At 47.0% G+C, this 16,413-nt stretch overlaps 1 protein-coding gene across 1 annotated transcript in view; it reads left to right on the top strand.

Annotated features, from left to right (window-relative positions):
* The window catches only part of LOC144952999 (guanylate-binding protein 2-like), a 96,791-nt gene that overhangs the window by 22,953 nt on the left and 57,425 nt on the right, over window positions 1–16,413 (top strand). The window contains exons 6-7 of the mRNA XM_078883483.1: window positions 391–417; window positions 1,491–1,618. Coding sequence (XP_078739609.1) covers window positions 391–417; window positions 1,491–1,618 — 155 coding nt within the window. The remainder of the gene's footprint in view (window positions 1–390; window positions 418–1,490; window positions 1,619–16,413) is intronic.

Genomic DNA, 16,413 nt, shown 5'->3' with positions numbered 1-16,413 from the left:
TTAAAAGCAAGTTGAGGGGGGAGGAGAGGGGGGGGGGAGCTCATCAGAATGTGGTAGCTACCACATTCTGATGAGCTCCCCCCCCCCCCTGGTAGCTACCACATTCTGATGAGCTCCCCCCCCCCCCCTCTCCTCCCCCCTCAACTTGCTTTTAAGGGATTACATCTTGAATCATTGCCTCACTTGATGCAGCTAATCTGGCTGTGACGGTCCCACCTGATGACGGAGACTTGTGTTGCCTCCGAAACGTCGTGATTTTTATTTTATTTTTTATTAATTTTGATGTTTTACCTACGTGACTTTACCGAAAAAACCTAAGAATATGAATCCTTGCAGTCACGAAAGCTTCAAATCTAGAATTAACTCTGGTTTGTTTTATTCGCTTTACAGAAATTGGTGTTTCTAGCACAATGTCAGGTAACACAAACTACATGCATGTCATGCATATATGGCATGTATAATACGACTCTTACTCACGTTACACCATGTGCTTTGAAACCAGAATGTTCCCACCACGTGTGTGTTTGTGTACTACTTTTTCCCGTGTTATTTATTTGAATAACACAAAATTATTCCTAACGTGGAGAATATGAGTAACAAAACACACAAGCAGACAACGTATTCTTCCTCTATCTGTCCTGGCACATAAAACAAGTATTTAAAGACAACCCATTGGTCCCACGGCTTTCTGGGAGTACATCATGTGATTATATATGTATATCGTCCGTTCATTTGTTAGTTTTTCAATCCGCTTGTCCTGGTGAGGGTCACAGGGGCAGCATGATGAGTAGGGCAGTCCAGACCTCCCTTTCCCTGGCGACAGACTCTAGCTCTTCCTGGAGAATTCCCAGACATTCTGAGGCCAGGCGAGCAAAATAGTCCCGCCAGCGTTTCCTGGGTCGGCCCCGGGATCTTCGCCCAGTGTATATCATGAATATTTAGGAAATGTATTTATTTATTTCAGTATATTTTCTTTAACAAGTATAATTGGCCATTGATGGATGACAAACAATGAGCACTTTACAATGATAAAGAGGGCTGAGAAGTCGGCAATGTGTCACCACATGTTTAAACAAGGACACAATTATAACAACAAAAGTGTATGCATAATTGATTTTATCCCTGTGCATATAGGCAGAAGAAGGTTCCTGACGTCACGGTACAGTTATACATCACTTGGGCTTAGAAGGGGAAACACTATTGGGCAACCACAGGAGGAAGGCGGATTCTAAAAACTTAGAGGGAAGGACCAGATGGGGAATACATCTGTGATACTTAAACCGGGTCACAAGTGAAGAAGACAGAACATCCAGGAGACACGAGGTTGTGGGACCAAACATCCACTTACAGTTTGCAACAAGGAACCTCTTGTCCTGTCACTGGACACATCCTGTGAGTGCACCCGAGGTAGTAGAGCTCACAGAAAAAGTGTGTGGGCCATATTGTACGTTATACACAAGATGACTCGTTTATTTGTCTGGCTTCCTCAGGTTTCTCACTGGGTAACACAGTGCAGTCGCAGACCAAGGGCATCTGGATCTGGCCAGTCCGTCACCCCCGCGACGAGAGGAAATGTCTGCTGCTGCTGGACACAGAGGGGCTAGGCGATGTGGAGAAGGTGAGGGGCTGTTGTGCTTATACCCTGAAAACAAAACATTTGGTGTTAAGAAGGATTAATTGTCTCAATAAAATTATGTGTTTCCATAATAAGCACAATGATAATGAGGGAAATTATAATTAATTCGTTAATGGGAATCCTGATTCAGCTGTGGAGAAGGTACATTCTTGATTTTAAGCTTTCGTAACTGCAGGAATCCATACTCTTTGGTTATTTTGGTAAAGTCACGTAGGTAGAAAAAATTATAGATCACGACGTTTCGATCGCAACACAAGCGATCGTTATCAGGTGGGACAAACACTGCAAGAAAAAGCTGCTGAAGTAGGCGAAAGATCTGCCGTTGCACGAGGTTATATATGCCTCGGCAGTAGGGGAGCACAGATAAGGGGGAGGGGGGGAAGGAGGCGGGGCAGAAAGTGGACCCGCAGCAGCACCCGGGTCACTGGAGTAAAAGTGGACCACCACGGCAGCACTGGAGAGATTGGCTGCAGGGGGGAGAGAGAGAGAAAGACAGAGTCGGAAATAACAGCTGACATGGGCAGGTAGGATGGAAACATCACAGTCAGTTAAGACTTTACCTGGTTAATAACGTCCTTCCAATGATTGCTCAGTTTGTACCCATCTTCTCGGTTGAAGTTGTGTCTGTGTTTATATATCTGGGTGGCTTCATGAACAAATCTCTGATAATAGCCTGGTGGGTTTGCAGAGTACCGTCGTCTTGGAAAAGTCAATTTCGTGTGAGACCACTGCGTTAAAACAATGATCAGCAACGGCAGATCTGCCTTGTGTTCGTGAATGCGGTCCGAGACATGTCGTTTCGTTTCCCCAATGTAACTGCTGCCGCAGCCACAACTCAGTTTGTAGACACCCGGGTATTGCATATCAGGAATCACATCCTTTACAGATGGGATCAAATCACGGATTTTGTGTACTGTGTTGAAACGAACCTAGAGCTTGTATTTGTTTAAGATTTTGAAAATATTTTTGGTAACACCTGCTATGTATGGCAAAGTGATGGTATTGGTTGGATCCTCAGGTGTTTTCTCCCCATGGCTGGGGAGACAGCTTTGCGGATTGTATGGTCAGATTATCCGTTCATCCTGAGGGCATGGTGTACGTGCTCCAGCTCACTGGCTAGGTGATGCTGGTCGGAGATACAACAGGCCTAATGGTGTAGTGTTTTGATGAGGGAATTCTTCTGGGCTGGATGGTGTTGGGAGTCAGGCTTTATATAGGCATCCGTGTGGGTGGCTTTCCTGTAGACACAATGTCCCAACAAGCCATCAGGTCTCTTCTCGATCAAACATCCAGGAATGGTAGCTTGCCATCCGTTTCCACTTCCATAGTGAATTTGATAGATGGGTGTATGGAATTGATGTGGTTGAGAAATTGGTTCAGTGCTGGCAGGCCATGTGGTCAGATGACGAACGTGTCATCTCCGTATCTCTTCCACAAGGAAGGACGTAGGGTGGATGTCTGGATGGCATCTGTCTCAAATTTCTCCATGAAAACATTCGCTACCACTGGCGATAAGGAAAAACCCAAAAGGGGTACCATCATTTTTTTCGTAGAATGTACCATTCCAGGTGAAGTAAGCGTTGGTAAGGCAGTGTCTTACCAAAGATGTGACATCTGGATTCAGTCTCTACTGGACCAAGTCTTCAATAATTGCAATGGTATCAGGTACAGGTACCTTGGTTAACAGGGAGACTACATCGAAACTGACAAGTAAATCATCTGGAGACAGTGAGATGTCCTTGATTAGATAAACCAAGTACAGCTGAGGTGGTCTTGCCCTTGAAAGGAAGCAGGGTCTCAGACAGAAATCGGGCCAGTTTGTAGGTGGGTGAGGTAATGGTGGAGATGATAGGACAGAGCGGGGTACTGCTGTATATATTGGGTCTTGAAAATGTAATAGAAATAATAGATATTAAATGAAATTATAAATGTGTAATTATGCTAATTTATGTATTTTTGTAATTATGCGAACTATTTATGCTAATTGGGATGTGTTATTGTATTAAGTTATGCAAGTGTTTGCAATCATGCTAATCAGGCTCTGCCTCATTGTCTCGGGTTGTATTCTCAATCGGGATAATACAATGAATTGTATGAAGTTATGCAAGTGTGATGTACAGCAATAATGCTGATTAAGCTCGGCTTCATTGTCTAGGGTTGTATTATCAATCTGGATAATACAATGATTCTCGCTTCCACTTTTACTGATTATGTCTTAGTGTGTTTATGTCAGGTCTCAAGATTCAGATCTCTCCGCAGGATACAGTTCTTTTAATTAAGATTATTATGCATGAACTTAGGAAGGCACCGAGCAGACTCTTCTGTGTTTAGCAACTTTAATCTCTAAACAAAAAACATGACACTCTAATGAGCGAACATTTATGCTAGGAATTGTCAACACAGTACTCCTCGAGATGCCCTACTCATTGATTCGTACATTTAACCCTCAATGATTACGTTTGTTAAACTGGGTAACAGAACAATCGGTTAATTCCTCAGAGTAAAGCAAACATACACAGCGATGGGAAAAAGTCCTTAAAATTCAATGTGACAATATTCATACAAACAGCAATAAAGAAACATTTCCCGAAAGCAAAAGTAGACCTCAATGAATTCATTGGTAAGATTATGCAATTAACGAAATGTCTTGGAACAATGGTGTGCGGCAGTGTGGCTGCTTGTCTAGCAAATGTTATCAATTGGCGAAGGTTTCAGTAAATTCGCGGGCAAAATTCTGTGATTTAAAGAAAGATTTCAACACAATAGTATCCCTGTGAATGTGTAGATTCGTAACATAGATGTTTCTAAATGTTTAGTTTCATCAGTGAATTCATTGGTACAGTTAAGCTGTTAACAACAATAATGACTAAAATACTTCTAAACGACCGTTTCTATGTAACTCAATAGGCAGCAATGCTTTTCATGATCAGCTAACAGTTGATGCACCACCTCAGGATGGCCCTGTTCGAAACACAAGGAGAACTTTTGGAGTAATCTTATTAGTCCCGATACGTGCATTATGTGTGTGTTGGTGTATTGTCTCCTTGCTCAACTCTTTGCGTTAAGCAGACGCCGTGGTGGGGCATTTCTTGTACCAAAAATGCCTTGGTTCCCTGCTGGGCGATGAATCGTGGGTGTGTGAGTGTGGGCGTGTCATACACACGGCTCTCTCTCTTTCTTAGCGGCAGACCTATCTGCTGCTGGATCAGCTGAGTCGGCACGATGCTTGTCTTTGAAGGTGCCCGATTGCGCTCGCAGCTCGTCCCCAGGTCGCCGGGGCTGGCAATCTCGCTCGGTGGCGCTGGTTACGCGCACTCGCTCCTGCTCAGTGCTCTGGCAATGCACGATTGCGCTAGCAGCTTGTCCTCTGCTGCTGGTCCTGTGCGATGCTCGCTTGGTCGATGCTTGGCGCTGTCCGCCCTTACTTCAGGGCTGCGCTGGCTCAGGCTTTTTCCACTGCTACGTTTTTTCTCCTTTGGCGGGCAGTTGCCAGCTTCGCGCTGGCATTCAGTGGTGCCTCTCCCACCCTTCCTTCAGGGCTTCGCCTTGTCGTTGCTCAACTTCCATGCTCTCCACCCTTCCTCCAAGAGGGCTCCTGCTGTGAGCTGCTCGTCGCTGGCTGGGTCACTCACTCTTAAAACTTGTAAATTGTATTCGCACACCTGTTACACAACTCTGATAACTGAGTACAATACAACTGATCGCAATCCTTGACTCTGCAAGCGACTCAAGACATCAGGATAAATGTAGAATACAACTTTCAGTGATACTCTGTCGGTCCATGCCGAACTCAGCACCTAGCAACACCTTGCCCCTCTTCTCTGCGAGACACGACACCCATGGTTGATCTCGAGGCCATGCCCTGGAGCCTGCCCCTCGCAGTACTAAGTTGCATGATCTGTGTCCTTGCGAGAGAGAAAAAAAACCAGATGCCCTTTGTCTCGTTCTCCTCCCATGGCTGCAGCCGCCTGGTTGCCCTCCCCCCCACCTTTGACTGGCTGCTTTTAATCACCATCTTCTTGGTTCTTTCGGTAAAATCACGTAGAAGGGAAGTAATAAAATAATAAAAATAAAACATAATAAAATAATTCTCACGACGTTTCGGCCACAACGCAAGCAGCCGTCCTCAGGTGAAGAACAGGTCTGTCGGGGAGACAGCGTCTGAATGAATGTTAATAGTATGTAGCTGCAGTAACTACAGCTACATACTATTAACATTCCTTCCCTTTATTAATGTTACCCCTATCCCCTCCCTTTGATGCTGCTAATCCTGCATAATGCACGGGCATAATATGACTTTGAAACCCCCCGCACACCTCCTACGCATTTCACAAGTAGTACTAATCACATACCTAAATTTCCCATAAATATGCTAAATTCCTCTTGATATGCAATTATCTTGTCAAGGCGCCCTTTCCCCCTTCCAACCCAGCTTAAATATACGCTCCAAGCGTGGTGGTGTTTCATTCAGACGCTTTCGTCCCGACAGACCTGGTCTTCACCTGAGGACGGCTGCTTGCGTTGTGGCCGAAACGTCGTGAGAATTATTTTATTATGTGTTATTTGTATTATTTTATTACTTCCCTTCTACGTGACTTTACCGAAAGAACCAAGAAGATGAATCCCTGCAGTCACGAAAGCTTTAAATCGAAATTCAATCACCATGTTTATGTTTTTGTTTGCAATTCCCCCCCCCCCCTCTGTCTTCGTGGTGTTTTCTATCTCCAGGGGAGGCACCCTTCTTTCATACGTATTTTATTGCTATCATGTGCCGTGTCAAATTGTTGGAAGACAAAGGCGGCCGGGAGGCTCTGATTCCATGGAATACATATTATCTGGTCTTGTGTGTTTGACCTATTTTCCTTTTTATCTCTTTTGAGTTACCCAAGGTCTAATACCTCATGATTATTATTTGGTTCATGTTTAACCAAGATTTGTAATGTACCATTAGTTGTTACCTCCGGTATTTCAAGGGTTTCATTAACCTTTGCTCTCTGTCTGTATCCAGGGATCCGTGCGTTTTATTCTCGAGTTATATTTTGAAATCCTGAGGTTGGAGATGTAACTAAGTTTTCACTTAAGCTTTATTGACTGCCGGAATTCATATTCCTTAATTCTCTTGGTAAAGTCACGTAGATAGAAAGATACAACAAGAACCAATATATGAGGTGAATAAGGGTGAAATAAAATAATTAATAATAAAAGGCACTTATGCAGACTGCAGCCAAGCTTCGAACTTTTACCATTAAAGGAAACGCCAGTTGTAATGTCCATTTGCCCCTGCTCTGTGTCTGTGTCTGGAGATGTTTGTGAAACGTCCAAAACGTCCGTAGAGGTCATGTCATATGGTCCTTTGACAACCTGCAGATTTTCCAGAGCGTCGTTAACCTCCCTTTGCCCCGGAGTTTATTATTTAATAGCTCTTTATGGCCTCCTCCCTCGAGTTGATTTTGATGTGGCAAGGCAGCTTGGTGTGAGGGGTGGGGTGTGCCTCACCCTTTCATTCCCCATGCTCACCCCGATCGATTATTTAAAAAAATACATATATATTGGCAGAATTATTCTTAATATAAATTTTTGGAAAAAGGCCTATATATACAACAGTACCTTCTTTGTGGATCTTTAGAAGGCCATAAAATCTGGGTGGTCTAGCAGCCGAAGGTTTTAGAGAGCGCTGTTTGTTCGATTCGATTAGAGACGTCGATTTAGTGATGATATTGTTGGTTTTTGTAGCTAGGCGGTTGGTGGGATCTCTGTTGATTTTGGTATAGCTGCAATCATTAAGAAGGTCCTGATTTTGTTGCCTTACGTGGGTTTATCCAAGATGACAGTGGCATTGCCCTTGTCGGCTGAGCGGATGACTATGTCATCTCTGTGTTTTAATTGAGAGAGTTCAAAACGCTCGTCCTTGCTGATGTTGCTTATGGGTTTCTTAGCGTTTTTGAGGATAGCAGCGATTTCAGATCTTGCAACGTCTGCCGGGATGTTTCCCAAGCCTTTGAGGGCTACGTAGACCTGGGAATATGTTTAAGGGTGACTGCGAAATTCAACCCTTTAGATAGAATCGATTTTAGGCTGTCGGACATTGGGATGTTACTATGATTGATGACAATCTTGTTAACATCTAACTTTTTAGCGTGTGTCTCTGGCTTCTTTTTTGACAGGAGGTTGAATTTAGCAATCAAGTTAACTTTACATTTTGTTGACATAGAAGCTAAAGAAACTGTCATGTTATCTACGTGGTTCCAATCAGACGTGGACATTTTATCTGTTAATTCGAAGTGTGATTGTAAGAGAATCTTGTCTAAATTATCAAGTTCAAATCGGAGCAATCTTATTCTCTCTGAGATTAGAGCTAGACTGGCCCTAAACAAAATCCGTGTAGAGTTAGTAGAAGTGACAGCAGCAGATGTGAGTGTAAAGGCGATCGGTATTACCTTGGTGTCGCAGCATCTCTTCAGAAAGGCGAGAGACACGATCAGGTGAGCCTTCTTGTCTCGCAGTCTGTTAAAAGGTATAATAGCTGTGTGGAAACCCTCCCCGTAGAGGCGGTTTAATCTTGATTTGAAGCTTTTGTGACTGCAGGAATCCATACTTTTTGGTTCTTTCGGTAAAGTCCCACCTGATGATGGTTGCTTGTGTTGCGATCGAAACGTCGTTATCTATTATTTTTCTCCCTATGTCACTTTACTTAAAGAACCACGTATCGACATGTCTCGGACCATGTTCGTGAGCACAAGGCAGATTTGAAACACGGCAGAACTAATACTTTCGCCGTGGCTGACCATTGCTATAATGCTGTGGGCTCTCATGATATTGTTTTTTTCCGAGACCAAGGTGCTCTGCAAACCTTCCGGCTACTATCAAAGGTTTGTTCATGAAGCCATCCAGATATATAAACATAGACATAACTTCAACCGAGAAGATGGATAAAAATTGAGTAATAATTGGAAGGATGTTATTAACCAGGAAAACCCTTAACTGCTTTATAGTTTGCCTTCATATCCGCATCTGCAGTTCTTCAGCCTCCTACCCCCCAGCCCCACTCACTTCCCAGCCCCGGCATTTTGTCGTAATCGTGTTGGAGCTGGCACTTCCCAGCCCCGGCATTGTGTTGTACTCGGTGTTGGAGCTTGCACTTCTCCACTCCCCCTACCCCACACCCCCACCTTCTCTATCGCTCCTCCCTGGCTCCTCCCCTCTCTCTTACTTATATAGCCTCTTGTTGCAAGCAGCCCCTTTAACCCACTTCAGCAATTGTTTATTGCTGTGGTTGTCCCACCTGATGACGGGCACTTGTGTTGTGCCCAAAACGTCGTGATTCAATTAATTTTATTTTATACCTACGTGACTTTACCGAAAGAACCAAAGAGTATGGATCCCTGCAGTCACAAAAACTTCTAATCTAGATGGTCACGAAAACATAAAATCTAGATCTCACTGTCTCCAGATGACGTACTTGTCAGTTTCGATGTAGCCTCCCAGTCAATCAAGGTACATGTACCTGATACCATTGCAATAATTGAAGACTTGGTCCAACAGGGACTGAATCCATATGTCACAACTTTGGTAAAACAATGCCTTACCAAAACTTGCTTCACCTGGATTGGTACATTCTGCAAACAAAATGAGAGTATCTTAATTTGGAGCTTTCGTGACTGCAGGAATTACTCTTTGGTTCTTTCGGTAAAGTCACGTATAAAGATAAAATAATAAATTAAATACTAGCATACGACGTTTCGATTGCAACACAAGCAATCATCATCAGGTATAAATGAAATATAAACACAAATCTAGTATACTTAGAAATGGAATGTAATACAACAGAGAGTCGGATAGCATAACAGTCAACACCCTACCTGGTTGATTACATTCTTCCTGAGAATGCTAAATTTGAGAGAGAGATAAAGCACAGAACCAGAAACATATAGACAGACATATAAGCAGACATATATCACAGAGATACATAGAGAGAGAACAATTTATTAATCCAAGACAAGAATCCAAGTCCCGGGTGAAGCCGGGTAGTAAAGTTAGTACCTGATAAATTAAACTGAAACTAAAGGTACATGAGCACAAGTCAGGCTTGACTAATCCAACTACAAATAACATCCACAATAATGCAAGTGGCAGGCTTCGTTGTTAACTAGGCCTCATATTCATCATAACAATTTAACAGCATTATAAAGGCATTAACAGCAATCCTAACATCATAACAGCATTCTCAGTATTATAAGAACATAAACGAACTTATAGACAATGCTTCTTAAAGTCCCACAATGAACAGATGCACTTGTCTTCACTGAAACGCTATTTATGCCTCCATTTTGTACTCTGTGGAATGGCTGACACCCCTGCCTCTGATTTAGAGAACCCTAAATCATAACTTCCTGGTCACGTGACCAAACTCAACACCATATCAGGAAGTTCCTGTGTAAACACACCCCCATATTTGCCGTGGGGCAGAACACCTACTCTGTTCCACACTGAAAATGCATTGCAATGCCACCTTCTGGGTCATTTAATACATCATCACGAATAGTCAACAAAGAAACGTTGTGCCTATCGTGTGAACTCTTGGGACAGCATTCACAAAACTGATCTTGCTGCCATTTCAGGGTCAAAAGTGATTTGTTTAAACCATGTGTCAAGGAGGTGACTATGGGGACAGCGCCATTCTATTGCAGGTCACTCTGCTTCAAACGTCGACCGCCAATTGAAGTGAGCAATTTGCTGGAGTTTGTGCATCAAGTTGGGCAATGCATCCACAAAGTGATAGCTGTTTCCTTTGAAGTAAGCTCTCAATCTATAGAAGACTGGTCAGTCATAGATGTAATCGTGACATTTATTACAAAATGTTACCATCTGACGCCAAAAAGGCGTCTTTAGTATCGCCTGTGGAAGGACTGCAGCTGACCCAAATCAGCTTGGAGAAATGTCCAACAACAACAAAAATGAAACACAGTAGTGATAGAATCTCCATTTGGTGCCCCGACTTTGGGACCAAATACAGTTTAGACCCTTCATTGTTCCTCAGGCCAGACCAATTCAGTGCATGACATGAGGCCTACATCATCCATCAGAGGTGCAACAACTAATAACTATGCTTGGTCGTGTCATGCAGCCTATGTACCTAACCAATACATTCCCAGCTTACTCTTGTTTATCTGGCTAGAGGACACGAATCAGTCATAACATGCACAAAAGAAGACGTGAGCTGATGGGTTCAGAGTTACACGAGGATCTGGAGCTGAATTGACTGGTGATTGTGGGAAGGATTTGGAGCTGAATGTAATTGAACGGTCTGGGCATTCCCATTCGTGAGCCCATTTGGTATGGAAGGTTGCATTGGTAGGGCCATGTAGCCCTCATGGGCAGCAACTGCATAACCAGAAAGCTTATGTGTGGCTGGATAGAGGGGGTTAAATGAGCATGGCGCAGATTACTTAAAAAATGGGGTATTGTATTATGCGACGATTTTGAGCTGATTAAACTTGCCACGAAAAGTACCAGTGGTGTAAACATTGGCCCCTGCAGAGGGGACTCGTGAAGGACTATGCCAGGCAGTTGGAGGAAGTTGGCCCTCCAGCAACCACGGAGGGCGGAGGCATATTCACAACAATGAGCATCACGATGAGTGGCTAAACACATGGTGACAGTGGGGAGCACAGGTGGTGCATCTGCGAGTCATCTCAGTCACTGCGTGCTTGTGAACTTAAACACTTCGTGTGGCCTCAAACTGCACCTATTCGAGAAAAATGCCATGGTGATATCACCTCAGTTTATTGGTGAATAATGGATGTGTATGTTGATTCCATATTCATTCGTAATAATCTTATCTTTTCAGCAGTTACTTTCTCATTTGTTTACATATTTACCAGTCAGGAAATGAAAGTTGACCAGATTTGCTTCATATAATTACGAGTGGGATGATGGTGATTTTCTGACAGGGACTCAGGATTCAAACCAAATGTATTGAGCCGTGCTGGCTGAGTATTCTAGCTTGGGAATGAGCAAAGACATGAGTCAAAATGTACTTTTGGCGAGGCCACCTGATTATCTGGACAAATTGTTGTTGTGTATCCCTCAAATATCCGATACAGTCAAACATGTCAGCAAGTGTTTAAAGCACAAAATATTATATTAGCACACCGGTAATTTGAAGAACAATTCTCAAAACTACATTTTGCAATGAGAATGACATTTTGCTTAAAACTTCCTCAAACATTTAGGCCAAAAGCCCAGAAGACTGAATTGTAACATTAGCAATGAAAACACAAGTATACAAAACCGGTGCAAGTATAGTGGATTAAAACTGAGTCGCAGACGTACTTCTAGGAGGCAACACATTTATTTATACCAACACATTAACACAAAGGGGTAACTGCTCCTTCACCATATAACTGCCTATGGTGGTGGACCACCAGGCTAAACTACAGGGTGTTTGAAAAAGATAGACCCAATTTCAAAACTGTATATTTCACGATGACAACATGTTACAATTACACGAAAAGTTACAAACGGTTTAAAGAGTTATAAAGTTTTACTAACCATTTTATAAATGCTCTAAATGCCCTCCACCTGCTGTATGGACAACATCGAGATGATAGTTGAATTCGTTCCAAACGCCTCTCTTCTCACGTTTACCTCTGAGGTGCGTGGTCGCCCTGTGCTCTTCCCCTTACATAAACAGCCTGTTTCCTCAAATTGTCGGTACCAACGACGAATGCTCTTTGACATTGGTGGATCAATGCCAAAACGCCATTGAAACGCACACTGCACCGCAATTACGGATTCAGTCTTGCTGAACTGCAGAGCGCAAAACGCCTTGTGTTGCAGGGTCACCATCTTGCGAATGACTGAGGCCAGAGGCTGTTTGTGCGCTAGGAGAGGCACCTAGCAATAATCATTTTAAACTCTATGCCCCGCCCTTTCAGAGTGGTAAGAGTTTCATTCATGAGTGGTTCATGGTTGCAGAGATATAGCGATTTTAAATCGGGTCTATGCATTTTAAACACCCTGTACATTCACCACACTGGGAGTAGCTACAACGGACCGGACCCCAGCCTGGGTCCAGGTCCACGTGTTGGTGAATCTTCCCGGACGTTTAACGTAGATATTCAGATGACGACAGCAACGCTGGACTTCAGTCCCTGTGGGGACTCGGTTTATATGCTCCCGGGTCGTGGCTGGCCCCGCCCTTAGCCACGGCCACCTTCGAGAACCCTCTTGTCGTTTCTCGACCTTTCCCGTAGGATCTTGCCCCGACACGTGACCACCTCCTAGCCCCCACCTGGGGGACTTGTGTTGACTTTACTGGAGACGTGTCCTTCGGGATAACCATAGTGCCATGGCCCATTGTAACCTTGTTCCTCTGTCCCGCAATCTCACAACCTACCCTATAGGGGTCAGCACTACACGAAGAGCGTGGTGCCACACACCGCTGTCAATCAGCGCTCACCGAGCCTCCTCTAGGGCTGGTACTACACCCATATATACGGCGTGTCCGTGATGGCAATACATCGCACGACGTGCTTCACTAGAGCTGGCATTACCCAGTGACATCCACGATGTCGCTACACAAGTGTTAAATTACATACAGCGTGGTCTTTGTACAGTAGCCAACATAACCATAAGGATATTATTCAAATACCACGTTTCATATAATGATGCATATGTAGTGGTGGTATTGACGTGCGCCGACTGTGACAGTGATGGATCACGGGGCGGCGCGGGGTGCGGGGTTGGGCACGCGTTGTGGGCGTGGTGTGGACGCGCGCGCCGGGAGTGACAGATGACGGGGCGGCGCGGAGTGAGTGGTGAGGCACGATGAGATGTGGGAAAAGAGGATCGTAGCCAGCGCCCGGCGATTGGTCGAAGAAGTGGGTGCTCGCAGCGACGTCCGCAGGTGGGGTATAAAGGGGGACGCGCGAGAGCACTCGGGGAGAGTTACCCAGTTGAAGACCCGAAGACGGAGCTGAAGACTTAGTCGCCGAGTAGCTAAGTGGATGTTGGTCATCCGAGTAGCTCAGTGGCGTTAGTCGCCGAGTAGCTAAGTGGATGTTGGTCATCCGAGTAGCTCAGTGGCGTTAGTCGCCGAGTAGCTAAGTGGATGTTGGTCATCCGAGTAGCTCAGTGGGCGTTAGTCGCCAAGTAGCTAAGTGGGTGTTTGTCACCCGAGTACTAAGTGGATGTTGGTAATCCGAGTAGCCCAGTGGCGTTAGTCGCCGAGTAGCTAAGTGGATGTTGGTCATCCGAGTAGCTCAGTGGGCGTTAGTCGCCAAGTAGCTAAGTGGGTGGTTGTCACCCGAGTACTAAGTGGATGTTGGTCATCCGAGTAGCTCAGTGGGCGTTAGTCGCCAAGTAGCTAAGTGGGTGTTTGTCACCCGAGATACAAAGTAGGTGTTAGTCACCTGTAACCAAGTTTGATAAAATAAAGAGTGTGTTACCCGTGAAGTCGTCTCCCGCCGAGTTACTACATTACAACTGGCGTCAGAAGTAAACCTGTCTTCAAGAAGTATGGACACAAGGAAGACTACCCGTACCCACGAGCGAGGTCGGGATGACGACGGCGTACCGGGGACACCGACCTCGGGAGTAGAGGACGAGGAGTTGCCGCCGATGCAGCACTTCGCGGTGATGGCCGACGCTCCGCTTGCCTCCGACACCAGCCTCCAGGACGCGCACTCCCGGTTGGCGGAGTTGCTACTCGCCGCCGCCGCTGTCTTGGCCGACATCTCCGTTCCGGCGAGCGGAAAAACGGCTGCGGGGGTCGTGGAGGAAGCGACGTTGGAGGATTCCCGCCAAAAGGCGCTTCGCGCCAAAAGTCTGGAAGTTGCCGCCGTTTTTGGGGGGCCGCCACCGATTGGCGGGAAAGACGGACGCCACGTGGCCGGACACCTCCGCGCAGCGCAGCCCACGTCATCAGCGCGCGCCGGAGCCCTCCATTTTGCGCCTGACAACCGAGCCGACATTTTACACAACTCCAGCGGAGCGCGGGAAAATCTCTCCGACGGCGACGACGATCGGGTCCTCCAGCAAAGATTGCCCGCGCTGTCGGCATTCAAGGCGGATGGGGGCGACTGGGGAGCCTTCCAACGAAGGTTCCTCGCTCATCAGGAGATGTCGGGGTGGTCCGACACCACTGCCCTGCGTGCGTTGCCAGCGATGCTTGACGACGACGCGCTTGCAGCCTTCACATCTGCTGCAAGGTCGTCCCGCTCTACGCTCCAGGCCGCACTACACCTGATGGCGAAGGTGTTCGGGCCGCCCTCCACGTGTCGCCACCAGTTCTACGATCGGCGGAAGGTGGCTGGGGAAACGACGCTAGCCTACCGCACGGCACTACTCGCCTTGGCGGACGCAGCTTTTCCCCGCATGGATAAGGAGGGGAAGGACGCCATGGTGACGGAGCAGCTGCTGGTGTTGGCCCACGAGTTGGGGGTCCCCATCAACGTGGCAGACGAGATGGAGATCTGCTCCCTGGCGATCGCCACGAGCATTCACGCGTACGAGGTCCTCAAACGCAAGCCGGGGGTCGTCTGCAAATGGCCGGGGAACGCGGCACTGGCCGCCACTATCGCCGAACCTCAGCCAGCTGCGGTGCAGGAGCAGGCCTTCACTGCATCGCGTCCGGGGGAGTGGAGAACGGGAGGTCGTTCGCCCACACGTTCGCCCCGCAAGCTGGAGCAACCGAAACCTACGACGTCCGTCGTCTGCTACAACTGCGGCCTTCGGGGTCACGTCGCAGCCGGGTGCCGGGCCCCGCGTCCGCGCGCCGCAGGACCACGTCGGGACGACGACCAGGGCCACAAGTCATCCCAACAAAACCCGGCAAGTCGCGGCACCTCACACGTTCGGTCCACAAACACGGCACATTCGGGTCGCCGCTTCGCGGTGGGGGGTTCGCGGCTGGGTGCCGGGGGTTCAATTCGGCGAGGGGGGTCCGTACGCGGCCCGCAAGCAGTCGAGTGGTCCGAATTGGCCCACAGGATCGTGGCTGCGTCAGCCGGGTCGTCCGTGGTAACGGGGTTCATTGACGGGGTTGAGGTCCGGGTGCTTGTTGACACGGGTGCGTCGGCCACCATCATCTCGGACCTTATTTATAACATTCTTCCCGTCCAGAGTAGACCCCTTCTGCCAGTAGACGTGCCATTTTATGCGGCGAATGGGGGATCCCTGGGGATCATCGGCCAGATTCGGGCGACTATTTGCATTGGGGACATTAAATTAGCGGGCCCTATTTTTGTATCATCATCGCTGGCCGTTCCCTGTTTGCTAGGTACGGACTTTTTGTCAAAAATGCCCATCAAAATTCTTATTGATCAGGCCTGCATAGAGCTTCCGTCAGGTCGGCGGGTTGCCTTCTTGTCGAGCCCTATCAAAGTGCGCACGGTTTGTGCGACGGTGCAGGCGCTGGCGACTCACACTGTACGGGTACCCCCGGGATCGCAAATGTTAGTACCCCTTCGGTTCAGGAAGCCACTCGAGGTGGGTGCGGAGGCACAGGGGGTGCTGTTGGGGCCGTCAAACAGAGCCAGTAAGGGCCTCGACTTAGCGGTTGCTCAAACCGTGGTGAGAGGGGACAGTGAGCCGTTCGTAATGGTCCTGAATACGGGGTCGCGGCCGGCCGTAATTGCGCAGGGAACGGTGCTGGCTCACGCCGCGCCGCTGCCCGTTGAGGAACGGCTCGTGGCTCAAGCAGATTTTACTGTCGAGTCGCATCCTCAAAGTGATGAGGGGACTGAGTGGTTGGACTCGCTGTGTGCGGGTTCTGC

Source organism: Lampetra fluviatilis, chromosome 71 (genome assembly GCF_964198595.1).
Source record: "Lampetra fluviatilis chromosome 71, kcLamFluv1.1, whole genome shotgun sequence".
Lineage (NCBI taxonomy): Eukaryota > Metazoa > Chordata > Hyperoartia > Petromyzontiformes > Petromyzontidae > Lampetra > Lampetra fluviatilis.
Note: the sequence above shows the minus strand (reverse complement) of the source record. Positions and strands in the feature narration are given on the sequence as shown.